Raw genomic sequence first — 19,839 nt, 5'->3', positions numbered from 1 at the left:
CCTCAGGCTTCTTAAAGGAAGGCAGAAGAAAACACAGGACATAGTTAAGAATAAACTGCCCATTTTGTTCTAAATGGCAATGGCAGGAAGTAGTCTTAAAGTCTATGAAGTTAGAATTTGAGAACATTGTTAGCTATTTTCCTGGTGGTTTCAGAAATGCAGATCTGTATGCTGAAGTGCTCTTATCTTGCATTTAAAGACATTTTTTCACCGTGCTAACAATAATTTGCACTTTTAAAAACATTTCAAGATTTTAGTTATGCTGGCTAAAGATTGATAGATTAAAGCATCTGTGTTATCTTCTCCTTACTTTACAGCTTCCCAGGTATTCAGTCTTGTCCACATTTGCCATGTCCTCTGCCTTTGAATTTGTGTTCTTTATCCACCTGTCATTTCAGACACAAACAAGAAAATAACCAACGTTATTATGTTGCATTATTACTATACTCCTGCATCCCTGGAAAGACATTAGCTAAGGGACAGAGCACAATCATCTAGATACAGTGCTTTCATTTTCTTAGTTCTTAGTATGTAGCTTAAGAGCCTGGCTGAACTTCTCTGGAAGCACTAAGAGGAGGCACAGGCAAAAAATTATTTCATATTATTAAATACCAATAGAGATTATGTGCAGACAGAACTCTTTCATCTTTTGTGTGATGTTCCCCCTCCTCTCCATACAGCTTTCTGCACAGCAGCTGGGGAAACAGCCCATATTGTGAAATGTCATGTTATATTTGGCACGAAAACCAGATTATCCTTGAAGTACTGCTGACAAGATTTTGAATTACAACCTGCTTTGTTATAATGGTACAAGAGGAGTCAATGGAGTTGCACTAAAATAACCAGACTAACTTGAGATCCTTTTTTCTGGGACTTAGTGCCAATTTTTTTTAGCTTTGAGATATTGATTCTACTTGAATGTTTTTAGTCTGTTGTTATAGTCTTAGCATTTTATTAGCTTTTTTAGTAATAATATTTAAAAAAAAAATTGTTCTTTGGAAGAAAAGCAATTGATCTTCTCTGAAGAAATGGGTAAAGCTGCATTTTGCCCAGGTGTCTGTACCTCTGTGCAGAAAAGCAATTGATCTTCTCTGAAGAAATGGATAAAGCCCAGGTGTCTGTATTCTGTACGAGTGTATGTTGAGTGGGTTATCGTTGAGTACTGGGCTTCCTCCTCCCTGGTGGTGCAAGGTGTGAAGGGAATGAGTTATGAGGGGTAAGGGTGTGCTCTGCTGTGTTCCATGGCATTAGAGGGTTTGTGCATGAGCTGGAAACCTAAGTGTCCTGCATAGAGGCTTTCACAGTTGGCATCTTCCTGTTCCTCTCCCCTTCCTCACCCTCACATCTCCAAACAGGGTGGCAGGAATGCCCACTCTTGTCAGAGAAACACACAGCTACGAGTTTGTCCTCGCATCCCTGATATGCTGAAATCTCAATTCAGAGCCTGGCAAAGTCCCAGCAGCTCTTCCAGCCAGCGCTTCCAAAATCTCATCTTCATAAAATAGAAAAGCCACGCTGACAACATTTCAACCCCTTCATTTTCCAAAAGCAATTATTATTGCTTTTTGCTAGTTTCCACCATGTCAAACTATCATTCTGTATTTTTGCAATTAGTGTGCCTTTCGCAGGAGTGAATCTGACAGAAAAGGAGAGTCGCACAGAAGAGCAAACAAAACAATCTTTCCACCGTTTGGCATAGAGGGAACTAGGGAAAAAAAATAAACCTGGCTTTTTTTTTTTTTGTCTGTACATTACTCATGGCTGTGAAAGGTATGGTAGTACATATATATAAGCACATACATATAGAGGCGTATATATGTGCGTGTGCTTGTATATATGCATGAGATTCAGTTTATGTTGTGTTAAACCCAGTTTACAGTTGTAGCAGAAGATGCTGTTGCACCCGTCTGTCTCAGCTTTAGGAACTGCCCTGAGGTAAAGCCCAGAGCAGACAGACAGACGGACGCAGCTCACCCACAGTGACTGGTGACCACTCTGGCTATTGAGCTGCTGTTGACCGATGGCGTATTGAAAGTCATCGCCGTGGTTTGATCTGTAATTTATTTGTTAATGGTAGACGAGGCTTCACTGTGACAAGGAATCAATAATGAATGCTTTATGCTTTAACGACATAAAGACATAAGAGTTGCTGTGCTTAGAAAAACCTCCCATTCTATAAAGACATAAGAGTTGCTGTGCTTAGAAAAGCCTCCCATTCTACTGTCTTTCTCCAACAGCGATCCATATGGTGTGTTACTATAAAGGAAAACAACTGTGAGTGAAAAGATATGAAATACTATAGACATAAATCTTCACTTCTGTTTTCCTACCAAGATGGCTTTTATTATCTGGTCTATGAGAAGGGTGTGAAGGATTAGTCACTTACAAAGTGTTATTTTTATCATTAGCTTTTATTTTCTTTAATGCAACCCTTCACTTCTGTTTTCCTACCAAGATGGCTTTTATTATCTGGTCTATGAGAAGGGTGTGAAGGATTAGTCACTTACAAAGCATTATTTTTATCAGTAGCTTTTATTTTCTCTAATGCAACCTTTTTTTTTTTTTTTCTTTGCATGTAACTTAAATGGTTGACCAATATTTTTATTCATTTCAATTAATATTTCTGGATTCCTGTCTTCTATGTATTGCTGTGGTGAAATAGATTACCTGAAATTTCTCAGTATATACAGTTAGGGTAAATTATGGATTTGCAAATGATCTTGTATTTCATTGGTGTTATTCTGTCCTCTTCACTACACAACCTGAAATGCTGTTCCTTTCTTGACCTGTAACATCTTTCATCCTCAAGCTGCTCACCTAGAAGTCTATGAAACCCTCAATTTTTTCTAAAAATGATTAAGCTGAAAACATTTTTTTTTCAATCAAGTTCACTAGTAAATATTTTAAATACAAGTTCTGCTAGGACCACACATTTAAGCTTTTGAAGTATTAAAAATTTATTATAAATTTCTAGTCTTTATCTCACTCTTTATGTAGAACATAAACTATTTGTTGATACTTTGTTTTTTATTAAAAATTTATTATAAATTTCTAGTCTTCATCATCTCACTCTTTATCTAGAACATAAGCCATTTGTTGATATTTTGTTTTCTCATAAAAGGAATAGGTACTTTATCAATAGACTTATATTTTTTAATGTGTACTACACTCATTATTTCCTATTATGAAATATTAATCCATCTTTTATTAGGTATTGTGTATAGTGGGAAAAATTTGAAAAAGAGTCCCCGCCATCAATCACTTCAATTGCACCATCTCAGAGGCTCACTTTAGTAGGTTTAACATGACTAAAATCCCCCTGAAGTACTATAAAATCCTCGGCAGGGCCACCATATCTCTAGAAGCTTTCAGGAGGGAGGCCACCATCTCCTCTCCAAGTAGTTTTCGTAATAACATGTTTCATTTTCATATTCACACCTGTTCGTAGATCAACTTTGTTACAGGCAAGGGACTGTCAGAATTTCTCAAGTGCAAAAACTTAATGAATTTTCTTCTCCCTTGTCAGTCTCTTACTTTTTAATTAACTTCAGTCTTAATGTCACTTATACTGTAAGGATATTTATACAATTTCTTGATATTTAATTTACACGTTAGGATATTTATTTTCATTTATTTTTCATTCTCTGCTGAATGAGGTAATTTTTATCGTGTCATGATTTAAGCTGTTATAGGATGAATTCAGATTTGCTTTCCATGTTCTTAAGAAAGTCTGTCCAAAAAAATGCCTCAAAACAGCATTTAGAGGTTTGGGGTTTTTTTTCTCTTTTTGATTATGATTCCTGTGCTGTCCTAGACACAAATAGCTTGTTTTGTCCTAGGCCGATATCTCCAAACATAATATTAAAAAAGAAAAAAAATTTGCAGAAATGCCAGCCAATCTCATAGTGGATATTATTGGGAGTTTCTTGTTGAAGGAATGTTTGCATTCATATTCCTATGAGCACAGCTTATGTCCACATACTAGTGATTTTTTTCACCTTCTTTCATTAATATACTGGATTATGTCTGATGTAAAAAAATACTATATCTAAGCTTAACTTACTTTCCAAAATCTTCAAGGGTTTATGCTAAGAAGTTGTGATAAAATTTAAAATAAACAAAATTACTGCTACATTGGAAAGAGTCTTGATGACTAAAAACGTAAAGCTCTTATTTTCACTCCATTTAAATGTATCGGTTTTAATAGCAAAACAAGTAGAGAAATTCCAATGAGAACATATTTTAAACTAATGACCAAATATTCATTACTATCAATATCCTACTGTATTTCACATTTTAATTTCTTTGCCTATGGCATCATTAATCCCACTCCTGAAGGGACTTTAATTACAGTGGACGTTTCAGTGCTGGGTAAATCTCTACTTAAGACTCATAACACGAGATCTCTTTGGTTCAAAAATCTACTGTGTAATTAATTGTATTTATGCTGTTCAACTCTGTTTTCCCTAATATTAAAAACCATATTGGCAAAGAAAATTACATTATTGCTGGAATAAAATGGCAGTGATGAATCTAACAAGTTTTTATGTACCTTGAGAGTCATCTGATTTCCCCATTCAGGGAATTATTGTACATATCCCCACTCTGTGATTATTATACCTGAGAGATCTAACAGTTTAGACAATAGACTAGTAATAGAGAAATCCTCACTGTAGTGATAGTTTTCGGTTGTTTGTTACTATTTCCTCACCTGTAACAGACAATTATAATTAGTTATCTGTTCCATGGGACTATTGTAGGAACAAACTTCACTATTTGCAATGAGATTTAAACATGAGAAAAAAAGCGTTAGATAAGTGTTGTTAAACCTGTAGCCTTATTAGACTATTACAGGGAAGATGGGAGTATGGGATTTGCTTAGCTATGAAAACTTTGGTTTGTTCCATTTCATCAACTAGGTTAAAAGAAACCCCTGTGATTTTTGGGTTTGTTCATTGGTGGGATTTTTTTTAGGAAAAACATGAATATTTCAGGAAAAAAATACGAAGCTGTTATCTCTGACATTTGTATTGACAGGTTGGCAAGACATGTTTGGGGAATCGCAATAATTCGACATCTCGTTTGAAGACAGCAGAAACAGAGACAAGCTTTCAGGTATTCTGTTTCTGAGTAATTCTCAGGTTTTTATTGAAAGATCTTGTAAAGCATGCAATCATTTGAAGTGTGTTTACACGTTCTACAGTAACACTTTTGAAAGAGAAGTGCTTAGTTCAGACTTTGACTGTACCTGATTTCAGTTCATCTCTTCAAAATGGCTTCTGGGTGGTAACAATTTGCAAACCCATATAATACTTGGAGAACCAGCCTGTCCTAGTAGTCAAATAATTTAATAATGTGATGTCCATACCTCTGGCAACAGGAGAAGGGAGAGATTTCCAAATTCATTACATAGCTACAATTATGTGGAGCTGTATGCAGGCGTGTTGCCAACAGAAAAGTCTTAAGTGAGTTGTACACCTGAGCTCCTCGTTTGATAGACCAAGAAAGATGAAAATCACCAGGATTATAAATCAGCATCAGACTTGTATGCTTTTCCACTGTCAAAGATTGTTCAATGTGCTTTTTTTTTGGTGGAGATCAGAACCCTTCTCTAGACACAGTTGATGAATATCATATTCTGTTATAGTAGTTCAAAGCTGGAACATCAGTTTAACAGAAATACAGCTCTGCGTGCGCTACTGCCATGCATTTTTAACATACTTTTTTTTATTTGCTTGTTTATGCACGTATCATGTATGTAATGCTTACACTGGTGCTATTTTCATGTTCAACAGAAGTTGCACAACCCTCCGTGGACTAAGCCTGAAGATAAAAAATCACCTGAAAGAAATGAGAAAAAAATTGAAGAGTCTGTTAATGCAAAAGAAAAAAAACTCTAAGCACTACTAATATACATTAAAATTATCCATCCCTTGCTTCCATCTTCATATTCCTTTTAGTCCAGAGGCATGAAATGTACCAGGTTTCTAAAGCATGCATTTTTCACTATTTTATGAATGTTTGTAAATTAGTCTAGAATAGACCAATTAGTACCTTTCAGCAATAATCCAAAATGGATGTTTGAAGAAATGCTTTGTAATACAGTCTGGTTTTTGAAGTATCGTTCTACCTGATCAGTAACTGCATACTATAAATTATTTTCTTTGTAACAGCCATTCTCAAATATTTTCTCAGTCTGTTCTATTTCATGTGCCTTTATGGCAGATTAGGTTTTAAATCAAGTTAAGAATTATGGGACAGTTAATGTGGGGAAAAAAACATCTGTGTAATCATAGTTGAAGTACAACACAACACATAAACTGTTGTAAAAACAGAACAGTGGGGGTCCATGTCCATTACCTTTCAGTAATACCATTTCAAATCTGCTTACTTAAACAATAAAAGATGTTTGGTTGGTTGGTTTTTTTCTAACTGCTATCATAAGTAGTCTGGTTTTGGGCACTGAAGTGTTGACAGAAATGCAGAAGTAAAGGGATAGAGATAGAGTCATGGCTTTGAGGATTCAAGCAAAAATTTTTGCAGGTGGAACTGAGCTAAGTCATGGCTTTGAGGATTCAAGCAAAAATTGTTGCAGGTGACAACTGAAATTACTGAAATTTTAGAGCTTGGGTACCAGTCACAGGAGGTCAGTTCACTCCCTGATATTTGTGCTGATCTTAACAGGATAAATATACTTTAAATGTAAAACTCGACTTTGTCTGCTACAGGTGGCCCTTGGTGACTACAGCAGAGGAGCATTTTGGTTGGAGTAACCTCTGTGACACCGAGTTTCTTCCAGTTTCTCATGGGTCACATACTCTATGACAAGAAAAGAGAAAGGAAGGGAGCACAACACATAAACTGTTGTAAAAACAGAACAGTGGGGGTCCATGTCCATTACCTTTCAGTAATACCATTTCAAATCTGCTTACTTAAACAATAAAAGATGGTTGGTTGGTTTTTTTCTAACTGCTATCATAAGTAGTCTGGTTTTGGGCACTGAAGTGTTGACAGAAATGCAGAAGTAAAGGGATAGAGATAGAGTCATGGCTTTGAGGATTCAAGCAAAAATTTTTGCAGGTGGAACTGAGCTAAAATTTTAGAGCTTGGGTACCAGTCACAGGAGGTCAGTTCACTCCCTGATATTTGTGCTGATCTTAACAGGATAAATATACTTTAAATGTAAAACTCAACTTTGTCTGCTACAGGTGGCCCTTGGTCACTGCAGCAGAGGAGCATTTTGGTTGGAGTAACCTCTGTGACACCGAGTTTCTTCCAGTTTCTCATGGGTCACATACTCTATGACAAGAAAAGAGAAAGGAAGGGAGAAGGAACTCTATGACAAGAAAAGAGAAAGGAAGGGAGGAGGAGGAGGACAGAATGCTTTTGCTTCTTTGTGTATAGGTCATTATTGGTCTAATTTAGGAACTCGTATGCCTCACCTTGTTGAGATGCAAATGATGCAAGAAATAGTGCAAAAACATTGATGCAATGCTTTTACGCTTTCCTCTTGCATGAAGTGCTTTAAGCTGTTGTAACTTGTAAACTCCCACCTTCCTCTTACTACGCACAGCAGCACATTGCAACTTCTACTAGATTCAAAGTAGTTTACTGTATTAGTTTGCTTTTGCTTGCTTTTGAATCAGTTTAAAAAGCAAATAGACAAATCTTGTATTTCATTTAATGGTGCTCTCTGCTCCAGTTTTAGTTTTTAAGATTTTACCTATCCTTCAACAGTCTCATCCAGTAGCTGTCAAAAATAGATATTGCAGAACAGTAGGTTTCTCTGCCTGGAGAACTTACAATAATTTTAAAAAGAAAAGAAACTCATAAGCTGACAAAATAGTGGCAAAGTACTGCGCAACAAAGTCACACTACTATCAAAGAGAAGGTTATCTGTGCTTAATGTCAAAAGAAGTGAAGTCCTGCCAAAAATAAATAAATAAAAATCAGAAAAGGCATGTGTTTTTTCACATCTGATCTGAAAATCAATTATCATCAAATCATACCTATCAAATACAAAATGAATTTGCTTCAGAGAAATGTGGGCCAGTAAAGCAATTTGCTGCATTTCAGTTACAGCCACAACAAACCTGCCTGAAGACACTTTGCTGTATTTCATAATTTTCAGTGATCAAGAGACTTGTGATCCTGTCATACCTACAGCTGGCATTAATTTTCAGTTATGTCAAAACCAACATTTCTTTGTATATGACACGCTTTACCTGAAGTATCTGAGGTATGGGCTGAAAAGGTCACTGAAGCTGTTTCAGTCATCTCTCTAGAAAGGAGATGGATCTTCACGTACATGTCCCAGAGGAATGAGGTAAGCTGTCCTACCTGGTATTCCTTTCACCTTTCTGAAGGATTCAGCAGGGCTGACAACACTTCTACTTCTGTTATAACTACTTATTACTGCTGTGTCAAGAGAGGGCTTGGGGTTGGTGTCTACAATATGAAAAAACTGTAACTGTACCTTGTAAGTCAGCAACAATCTAGCCTGGTTGGTTTTTTGGTTGTTTTTTTTTAATGTGCGTGAAATGGTTGAGCAGCCCTCTGCTTTCTGGAAATGTGCATCATTTAATTGGTGTTTCACTATCAGATAATTAATGTAATAAATATGTTTACCACCAGAAAAACAACCCAAAATATTGGGGTGGGTGGCGTGCTGTAAGGTTATTTTGGGCTTGGGTTTTTGGTGTTTTTGTTTTATTTTTTTTCCAAAAGGTGTATTGTTAGAAGCTTTCCTCTGGCCATGGGATCATGATCTGGGGGATGTTTGCATGGAGGTGTGCTTTCACTTTTGTATGGCCCTTAAGTGACGGTGAAGATCAGGTGAGATAGAACTGAATAAAGCCATGTTGGTGGGGAGAATTTATCCTCCTGTTTTGATTAAAGGTGTAGGAATCAATTATGTCTGGTCTGAGGATTACTTGACTACCTTCAGGTGTGACATTGATTGCTACTAATTTTCAGTGTGATTAACAATTTCACTTTTTGACGATGATGACTCCGGGAGTCTCTGCTTATCTTCATACCTACTATATTTAGAATAACCCACATGATGACACAGAATTAAGAAAAATAAGGATGGATAAATTAATCCTTTATTTGTGTGCGATGTAGGTGTATTTGATTTATTTTGTAGGTATGGCTTAACAAATATGGCTATTCTGAAGATCAGGAGGTTGGTACACATCTAAAATGAAATCCATCCTTGATTGTTGTATCTCAGAGAACTGCGGTTCAAAAACATATAAACATCTTTGCAGTTTGAGAAGAAACTTCTTTTCAATGTATACGTGGGGGAAAAAAAAAAAAAAGTGTTTTAGAGAGGACATTGGGATTTATAAGAGTTTGTGTGGTAAAAGTCAAGGATTTCAAAAAGAAAGAAAAATAAGCTTTAACATAGCTTGTCACTAGCAAAGGTGTGTATATTTTCCCTCAGTGGATCAATAACCATTCTTTCACTCCAGCCATGAGCATGAGTGGTTTCACATCCCAGCGCTGGGCTGAAGCTATTTCCTCTGATTTGTAGTTAACGCAACATTATAAAGAACATGGTCATAAAGGAACTTCAGTTTATACAATTTAAGTCAGAGTTGCACTTTCTTGGTCTCTCTAGAACACTCTAAAACTCTTTTATGCTCAGGTTCAGAGAGAACCGTGTCACTGGGTCTGTTTGTGTGTGTGGACTCATCATACCGCGGAGCCGCATGTCTAAAGAAAATGTTTTGTAATGCCATGGAGTTGCCTGGCAACTGGGTCACGGACCGTATCCTTACACATAAGGTAACAAAGGGCTCTTCTATTAGATATTCCGAATTTTAGCAGTTAAAAGCAGTGTAATTTCCAGTTTAAGAGCAGGCCAAACATTTTCTCTTCTGTAAGAGAATGGGTTGGATTTTAGATTGTTTCAAACTTTAAACTTCCATCTTCGTTTTCCTTTTGCAAAATAGACTTCTCTGAATTAATCTCTCTATCCGTCTGTATCTATGTGCATAAGTATTTGTAATCATAAATACATATTATATATGTGTATATACGTAAGTTTACATGTGAATATGCAGATACATATATGAGTATATGTAAATTAAATACTCTCAAGTGAAATTGCATCCATGGTCAGATTTTACTTTGCATTATAAAATTTATAACTGAGGTGGTCACTTTAGCAAAATGTCAAAGATCAAGGCAATGCCTGTATATAAAAATAGAACACTATTTTCTTGTTGTTTCTCTAATTTTCTTGTTGAAAAACTGTAGAAATGTTTTAGTTTATTTGTGTTTAAAATGGGTCATTTTCTGCAGTAGAACTTGATTCTCCTTGGGTGTGCGTACATATATCATTAGGTTTGATTTCTGTCTCAGTCATCAGGGTGTCTTGGTGCTTCCCTAATTAAGTTCTGCAGTAGAACTTGATTCTCCTTGGGTGTGCATACATATATCATTAGATTTGATTTCTGTCTTGGTGCTTCCCTAATTAAGGTAGTGAAATCCAGTCCATTGTTGACTTGTCATATGGAATTTTGTATACGGAGTTTTTCATTCAATTATTCAAGAACTGGTGAAGTTTTTGATTTTTTTCAGTAATAAGGGGCTATGAAAAGCCAAAATTTCCAGTGGCAGTCCAGTTCAGAGGCATGTGTTACGAAGTGGTCAGAAGGACTGACTTTTCTCTTTGAACAAGAATGTCTTTGAATATGAACAAAGGATGCTCTCACTGAGTCTTAGAACATTAAACTTAAGGTAGGTTAAATTCTGTGTCTCCCCCTGACCTTGTGGCTTTAGGAAAGCTGTCTCACTCACTTCTGTAAGTACTTCAGTACAAATGATACGATACACTACTTTCTATAACAAGAATATATGATTATGGGATAAGATAGTTTAATTTTTTTAAGTCAGATACTCTGATCAAAAAATGTAATAGTGGCATCTGAAATATTAGCACATTTTCTTAGAATCATAGAATCATCTAAGTTGGAAGGGACCTTAAACATCATCTAGTCCAACCATCAATCTAACTCTGACAAAAAAATAAATAAGAAATTAGCAATAAAAAAATCACTAAACCATATTCCTGAGGACCATGTCTACCCGTCTTTTGAACACCTCCAGGGATGGTGCCTCAACCACTTCCCTGGGCAGCCCATTCCAATGCTGGATAACCCTTTCCGTGAAGAAATGTTTCCTAATATCCAGCCTGAACCTCCCCTGGCGCAACTTGAGGCCATTTCCCCTTGTCCTGTCTCCTGTGACCTGGGAGATGTGACAGACCCCCGCTTCTCTACACCCCCACTTCAGGTGGTTATAAAGTGTGATAAGGTCTCCTCTCAGCCTCCTCCTCTTCTTTGCTTGTTGAAAAAAAATTCAAATTTGATTTCTTAAAGAGAAGGTCCAGAAATGGGTGGATTTCTAGAAAAATCTCAAAACAATAATAGCTAGCAAAATCAATTTTGTCTGCTATTTTATGCATTTTGAGAATTCTTTTTTCTATATATTTTCACAAGGTGTCTATAAGAAAAATTCATGGGTGGATTTCTAGAAAAATCTCAAAACAGTAATAGCTAGCAAAATCTTTTTTATTTGTCTGCTATTTTATGCACTTTGAGAATTCTTTTTTCTATATACGTTCACAAGGTGTCTATAAGAAAAATTCCTATTTTGACACCACTTAAAAGCAGAAAAGAAAACCATTTCATAATGAAAATAAGTAGCAAAGTCTGCACTTGCAATCCTACTCGGTAGTTGCTGCTTTATTTTACTTTTAGTGGCCTTTTTTAAAGTTGAACAAGCAGTCAAAAGGATTTGGCATATGTGTTTAAATATATATTAAAATACACTGCTGTGTAAGTATTATTAATTTATTTAAATGAATAGTTTAAAAAAAAAACAACAAAAACTGAACAAACCTTAAATATAAGCCATACCCAGAAACCACTAACTTGTTCTTCAAAAATATTCTTAACAGTGCCATGAGTAAAGACTATACAAATTAATGATATATAAAACACTAATTTGATTTTACTGTCATGTTTTAACTTCATGATTTTTGCCTTAATTCAAGACATGAAACAACTCATGCCTAAAGTAAATCATATAAGTAAATTATCAGACGGCAAAACTTTTCTGAGAGTCATTAACTGTGCTAAGTGAAAATATATTTCCTTAAATTTCTGTGGTATTTTCAAATACGATAACATTAGAAGTTTACTTCAATGCTTTCACCTTGATTTGCATAGTGACACAATAGTGTCCCAGAATTTATACACTGATTCAGAAGAGTAAGAAAGATAATGAGTTTCAGTTTTCCGCAACACGTTCAACCTTGTACTACAGCAATGATGTGGTGATCTCTTTGTACTTTATCATGATTAATAGTTCAATTTTATAGATTCGCGTACTGTAATTAACTCTAATTGCAAGAGATTAGAATTATGTATTGGTACCTAGTGACCAAGCTATGTTGAACTAAATGAAAGTAAACAGAAGAGACTGTTCACTTGAAATCGTTGTCAAAAGTGGATGTAGTTGTTGGGTGGGGTGGAGGGAAACCTGCTGATTATGTGCAGATACAGAACATTCAGAAGAAACCGTGGACCAAAATTAGCAAAACCATCAGTTCAATCTGTATTTAGGTACCTACATAAACTGTGGGTTCCACTGTCTCCTAAATGCATGATTTTACATCAGCCCAGCTCAGATAAGAGCTGCCTTCACCCTTCCCTTACTAGTACAGCCAAAAATAGGTTTTGTTACGTAATAGTACAGCCAAAAAGCTAGGTTTTGTTACAAATGGTCAACTAAAAGCTTTTTAAATACAGAAAATTATATCCCCTGAATGTAGTTTGTGTGAAGACAGAATGAGAAACGGTTTGAAAACAAGTCTGTCTGTTGGTGCCGCGTCCTTTCCTTTGCCCTTGTCCTCAGCCCATCACTTTTCCTTTGATACGTAGGCAACGTGGAAATGTGGGCAGCTGTCCTCTGCAGCTCACCCGGACAAGTCTCCTGTCCTCCAGGAGCTGTTCCTTGGGCTGCTCCCTGTGCGTTGCACCAGGCTTTGCCTTGGCAGCCCTGCAGACCGACTGCAGGTTCAGCAGCTCTCTCTTTCCTTTGCTTTCCCCCAGCTGGTGCTGCTGAAGCTTCGCCAAGCTCCCCCCTCTCCTTGGAAAATGAAGGCAGCCTTTACTTCAATAAATTGTTTTAACTCTGCATAATCTACGGTAGCATCACAAAGGGTGAGCACAGACGAAATCCACTCTGGTGGATTTTGATCCCACCAACTGCAGATTTCAAAGTGCAAATTTTCCAGTCTTCCATTAGCAGTTTTCTTTATTATTAAGTCTAGGAAAAAAAAAAAAAAAAGAAAAAAGGTCTGTTTTTCCTGAGCTTACATGGGACATGAGTTAAATTGTTTTGGATGAAATTAAAGGAAAAGTTGTACCTGGGGTAGAAGTCCAAAATGGAAAGAACAATTCAAATAATTAAAACTAGGAGCTTCTAAGAACAGGGCTTTATAGTCGGAAGTGTTGAATGCTCCTGAAACAGGCAGTTTTTCCATTCTCAGGAACTGGAGATTAAATTAATATTGGTTCTGCTGTTTTATTCACTCAGTACTGCCAGTTCACCAGTATCCCTGAAAACAGATGAGCACTTTTATGGACATAATGTTGCACAGAGGTGTATATACATGCACTCTGCAAACATTCTGCCGTGCTCCATACAGTGCTCAATTGGAGAGTATTTAACTAAAACTGTATAGCAAATGTATAGAAACCTGGATATTTGCCATGTATCTGTCTCGATTCGTAACTGTAACTTAATAGGAATACTTTTGATTAACGCGATGACAAGCAAATAATATTTTGGCATATCAAGAAACACTTGGTTAAACATCTGTCTTTGTCCAATATTGACCTGTAGTATAAAGTGATGTTCAGAAGGATTTCATTTTATGCATCAGATAATATCCTCTCGCTTTCTTCTTCCCATCTTCCTGTCTTTTCTACTGTCAGCCTGTCGGCTGAAGTGTCGTTTTCAAGGATTATGTTCCTATTAAATCCTGCTACAAACACAACACAGCGGTCACGTCCCATTGACAAAAGATATTTTCTGCAGGTATGTTTATTCATATTCCTCAGGTCACTGAACTTGGACGACTGCTTTGGCACAGGCAGTGCTGGGTGAGCATCTGACATCCTGGCTGAGGCATCGTGTTGAACTCCAGTGTTATCTCGGATGCTGTGGCAGGTGTACTTCTGAGCAAATACTGCTACGGCACTTGTTTCGTAATTAAAGACAACATTAAAGAGAATTGGATGTGGTAAGCAGTAGTTTCCAGGCTGTTCTTTTCTCTGAAAGCCTTGAAAATTACACCAAGCGTAACTGCCTGTTTCAGAATTGTAAGCCTTGGCAAAGTTAACAAAATGTGTTCAACACACTTTCTTTAGTGCCTTCGAAACAAGGAGAATTTATTTACACCTTTCCCGTGATATGGGAAAACATGCTGTTTAAAAAGTATTATTGACTTTTGTTTTTATGGATTTGTAATTCATCACAGCTTCAGTTGATGTTCAAACTAGTGATGTTTTGAGAAATGCAGTGGAAGATATCATTTAAATGAACAAAAATTTAAAAAAAGACCAAAAGTAAACAAAGCAAAAAATCCCCAAACAAAATCTAGACTTACTGATGGAAGGAGTTGATTACTGATTGAAATAGGACCCACATAAAGTAGGTTTTTTAATTCAAGATTGTTTTAGGAACCCTCAGCCGGTTTAATTTTTAACCATATAATTTCAGTGAAGCTTCTGGTAACTAACATTCTCTGGTGACCTGGAAGGAGGCACAAGCATTAGAATTAACATTAACATATACTTTTTATATTTATATAACCAACAATAATTTATATTACGCATTTCTTATTAGTATATAGTAATATAATTTATACTGTAATACGTAGCGTTTGTATAAAATCCATAATTTATATTATAGGTGGTATATTCTATTGTAGTATATACATCATATTCTTATATAATGTGTAGCTTCAAGAATACTTTTCTATATATATTTGTATCTATCTATATATAATGATAGATATATAGGTCTAGAGATATAAAAAAAAGAGTTTAAATTTAGCTGTTAAATAAAACCACAAAAACCATATTTATGGGTTATTTATTCCTTATTATTTGGGAAAACTAATAATAAGACTGGTTCAGGATTATTTCAAAGCTGCTAATAATGAGTGCAGACAAGTAAAGCCCAACATTTGGGATATGGAGTTGTCTAACGTTTCTTTCGTTTATATGTGTGAGTAACTGCATCTCTTTCTTCCACTTCACATTCAAACTCAGAATAAACAGAATAGGACAGAAACCAGAAATTGACCTCCAATCATCCTCTGAAAGAATACTATTTTCACTATGAAAAAGAATTTTAAATGTTGGATCACTTTTGTAGCCATTGCAGAACCCCGGTGAAGAAACAAAGAATGATGTTTCCACTGCTTTTAAATTTACTGGTGAGATTTTGATTTTTATATACACATAAAAATGAATTAAAATTCATCTAATGGCTACTAATTAAGATAGCTACTAGGCAGAGTGGTAGTTTTTCAAACTAAAAAATAGTTTGCAGATTTTTTGATGTTTTTAGTCGTGCCTAGAATTAGTTGGTAGCAGCTTACAGTCTTACTATTTTTCAGATTTGTAATGAAACTTAAGCAATTGCAGATAATTATCTTGGATTTGGTACTATGACACTTTTTTTCCCAAAGAAAAAGTTGCCTAATTATCTTATTTCAGCAGAAAATGCAGGAGAATTTAGATAATTTGGAACCACATGCTCCCCTCTCATTTTGGAGAGCAGCCCTGAAGGAAGCTGCCGCTTTTCAAAAACCTTTAGAAAAGGGAAGGGAAATTCCTCTGCCTTGTGTGTATATATACATTACATTTCAAAAAGAAGTATCTTGTCTTGTGTTCATGTTAGATTTACTCCTGTGTTACATGTGGGTGAAATTGAGTAAAACTGGACCATATAAATGCAATTTCAAACTTTTTAAAAACCATACAATGTGTATTAATGTATAACATTAAAAAGTAGGGGGGTCACTGTTGCAGATTAATTCATTTGGTTTACAGAAAAAAACCCCACTAAACAACAACAAATATTTAAATATCTTAGATGCTTATATCCCTGAGTAAGAGAGGTCTTTGGTTTTGGAGGTCTGTATGTACTTGGAACCCATCCTCATTTGTCCGTTTTTCTTCATCGTGGGTCATCAAAGACAGAACAGGATTTCCTGGGTAGGTATTTTTCTTTGTCTTACTAATACAAGCAAGAAAATTTAAAATCTGAACACAAACTAACTCAAAACTTCAATGTTAATTTGGCAGGTGGAATTTTACTCCAGTTAATCAGGTTTCTAATTTATGTTCCTAAATATAAAACCAAACAAATATGAGATTCCCACTTTGGCTATAATTCTCTATTAACTTAACTATCATTTCCAAGACAGAATTTGTTAAGTAATATTAATTAATAGAATAGTAATTAATAGAATAAATTAATATTCACAAAATAATCCCCAGACTGACCCTTTTTAATCTTAATTCTAATATGTCACTAATGAAGGAGACTAGAATTTTGGTAGTTTTAATTAAAAGTGCTTCTTAATCAATGAACAGCGCTAAGCTAAATAATGGCTTTACAGCTCTGATAACATTTGTGATTGCTCATAATAAAACATCCATTACTTCTACAAAGTTAACACATTCAAATATATGGGCTTTAGCTGCTGATAAACTGACCCATTTCTTAGGTTATTCACATGCCGAGTGGAGCCATTATATGTTATTTGAGCAAAATCTAACACTAAAAAATCTTCTTGTGGTGTCATTGCTCTGCAGATGTGACAGGCAAAGGCTCACTGCGAGTAATGAAATTATATTGCTTTTACCTTTTCCAGTGCAGATGAGATGACTGCCATCTGTAAGAAATTCCCCCATGGCCGAATGTTCAGCTAAATTTAGTGGTGCCAGCTGGGTCTTGTTCTCCGGGTATAATAACCTTAATATCATAGGACCGTCTTTGACAGGGCAAATGTTACTGCCTCAGAAATGGATTTTTCATTGCCAGTCCTTGGTGCACATATGACAACTGTATTTTAGAAGATCTGTTGAAATAAGCCTGATTTTTCACGTTGTATGTTGCTCTGCATTTGCAGAACCCTGAAGGCGCTTTCTTGTGCCTTTCTACCCCTCTCATCTCCTGATGGACCTGGGCGATCAAAAAGGAGGTTGAAGCTGGATTTACTTCATGCATAATACGTAAGATGTAATTTCTTACCATTCCTGAATCAGGACATAATGTATTTGTTGGAACTAATGCAGTCAGTGCTCTTTAAAACTCTTTGGTGATTGATATATCTGTCTCGTTCCTTTCCTCGTTTCCTGCTCCCTTTTTCAAATACCATTTTAACTAGGAAAAAATGTACTTAAAAAAAGAAATGAACATCCTCCGGGAAACGTACTGGTTTGAATTATTATGTTGAGAAAAATAATTCACTAACTCAGAAAAGCCTGCCACAGCAAAACCAAAAAAATGGCCGAGAAAATCTTTTTATTTCCCTGGGTTTGCAAAACTTTCACAGATCTGAATTTTAATTGCTGAATGATGAACAGTAAAGGAGAGAAGACGTAGACAGTGACTCAGTGATCCTATATCTTTTAATGACTGAAATGTAAAATAATGAGTTTGGATTCATTTTATGGAGGTTTTTTTTGCCTTTATTTTCACAACTGTAAGCAAGAAAAAAAATTTGGGCAATGACTTTTGAGAAAAAGTATTTGTTTTGTCATTGACATAGGTCTAATCCTTCCAGTGTGCAGCCAGGTAAGGAAAACGCTACATCATGGCAGCGAGGAAAAAATGTGTGCGTTGCTCTTCCCTTAGTAGTTGGTAATGGTCTAGTCAGCAGTTCAACACCCTGTTCAGAATGTGCAGTTCTTAACTTAACAAGAACATTTGCTTTTAAGCTTGTAAAGCGGTTTATTGACTTGGGAATCAGATAGGACATAGTTTTTATCGCAAGCAAAAAAACCATGAAAGATTCAACTACTTCTATAAGTAGATGCCTGTAAGGACAGATTAATTCATGGTGCCAAAGAGAGAGGGGTTGTGTATTACACCTTTCAGTGTTAATCTATTTACCATATTCCATGAGGCTAGAAGGACAGTAGAAAAAAACTGTGAAATATAAGTGTGGATACTTGCTAGTAAGTTAATTAACATTTCTTTTATACTTTGAAGTCTATTTTTAATTCATAAATAGATTCATCTGCGCACACCCATCCATCAACCCTTCCGCACTGCGTACAGTAGAGTCAGTGTAAGCAGTGTAATAACACAGACTTAAACAGGCAATCATAGGCCAAGTGATAAGATTGTTATCTCTCAAAAATCAGCTTTCAAAGTGGGATTAGAAATATTTTACACAATAAGCGTACCTTAGTGATCTCAGAGAAAAACAATCAACCAACCAGATGGAACAGTAGAAAATGGTCTTGCTAGGCTGCAAATTCAGTCAACAGCTGCTACAGGAGCACTTGAAGGCTTTTCTCTAGTCAGAATTTTTTTACTGGCACTATTATTCCCCTGACCAGGTTCAGGTACAGGGAAATGTTCATACCCAACACCTTTAATGTGTGAAAACACCACTGTGCTGTGCTCTGATACTGAAGTATCCCAGCCTTACAGTTTCACAGGTGTGGACCTCTCATGTTGGCTGCACCCCCTATGAATAAGAGATCTTGGGTTTACTTCAAAATTTAAATATTTTCTTCCTCCCGAATGTAAAGCTCAAAAAAGTGTCAAAACTTGTGGGATATGTGCGTTTTTACTCTGCCTCCTTTTCCTGAAAGCTTAGCTGAAATCCAGATAACCAAGCTTCAAAACCCATTAAATGCTACTCAGCCAAGCCTAGGAGCACGTTGCTATGGACATATGTATACAGTGATTTGCTAATGGGCAGCCAGTTCACTTCTGTGGCCAATATTTCTTCTTTCCTACTGTAGGAAGTAAGAGACTTGACCGTATACTGGGGATCTATTTTGCTGCAGGTAGTACCAAAACAAAATACAAAAGGGCTGTTCTCAACACAATCTGTGAAATACGTTTTGCAAGATGGTGTTTGTTGTATGTGCGTTGCAATTTCTACAGGCAGAATTAAACTTTTTAGCTGTCTTGTGAAGTCAAAATCAAAAAGAAAAAGGAAATGTTTGGATTTTTCTGTCTCCTGATCTTTTTTTTTAAAGTATTTAAAGAAGGAAGAAAAAAAAAACATTTTAGCTGTCTTGTGAAGTCAAAATCAAAAGGAAAAAGGAAACGTTTGGCTTTTTTGTCTCCTGATCTCTTTTTTTCTTAAGTATTTAAAGAAGGAAGAAACAAAAAGAGAAAACAAACAAACAAACCAAAAAAAATCCCACAGTATGATGGGTTTGAGAGAGGAGTCAGCTGGTGTGTTTGGTTATTTTTTTTTTTTTTCAGGGAATTTCACTGTCTCCAGCTATGAGAGTTGGAAGCCTTATGCAATGTCTTGAGCAGGTTATGCTTGGGATATGTTAGTCAGGAAGCAATAGATTTGACCTGTCATAGTAATAGCTTTGTTGTCAGTTGCACAGCAAATAGGTAAGTGTCAGGGAACATGCTTCACAAGGGCAGAATATAGATAAGACAAGAAAAAAAGTAAAAGCAAAAAATCCAGCTCTGCATGGTAAAAAGAATGCCCCATTTTTCTAGTCTGATACTTATTATTGCTGTTCAATGAGACATTAAAAC

The 19,839-nt window shown here is 35.9% G+C and overlaps 1 protein-coding gene across 1 annotated transcript in view; it reads left to right on the top strand.

The window, feature by feature from the left end:
- LOC106899272 (leucine zipper protein 2-like) overlaps window positions 1-6,432 on the top strand; it is a 99,815-nt gene extending 93,383 nt beyond the window's left edge. Inside the window, exons 7-8 of the mRNA XM_014961021.1 lie at window positions 5,038-5,115; window positions 5,796-6,432. Coding sequence (XP_014816507.1) covers window positions 5,038-5,115; window positions 5,796-5,900 — 183 coding nt within the window. The 3' untranslated portion in view covers window positions 5,901-6,432. The remainder of the gene's footprint in view (window positions 1-5,037; window positions 5,116-5,795) is intronic.
- The last annotated feature ends 13,407 nt before the right edge of the window (window positions 6,433-19,839 follow it).

This window comes from Calidris pugnax, unplaced genomic scaffold (assembly GCF_001431845.1).
Source record: "Calidris pugnax isolate Ruff unplaced genomic scaffold, ASM143184v1 scaffold626, whole genome shotgun sequence".
Taxonomy (NCBI): domain Eukaryota; kingdom Metazoa; phylum Chordata; class Aves; order Charadriiformes; family Scolopacidae; genus Calidris; species Calidris pugnax.
The sequence above is the reverse complement of the archived record's forward strand: the minus strand, read 5'-3'. Positions and strand labels throughout refer to the sequence as shown.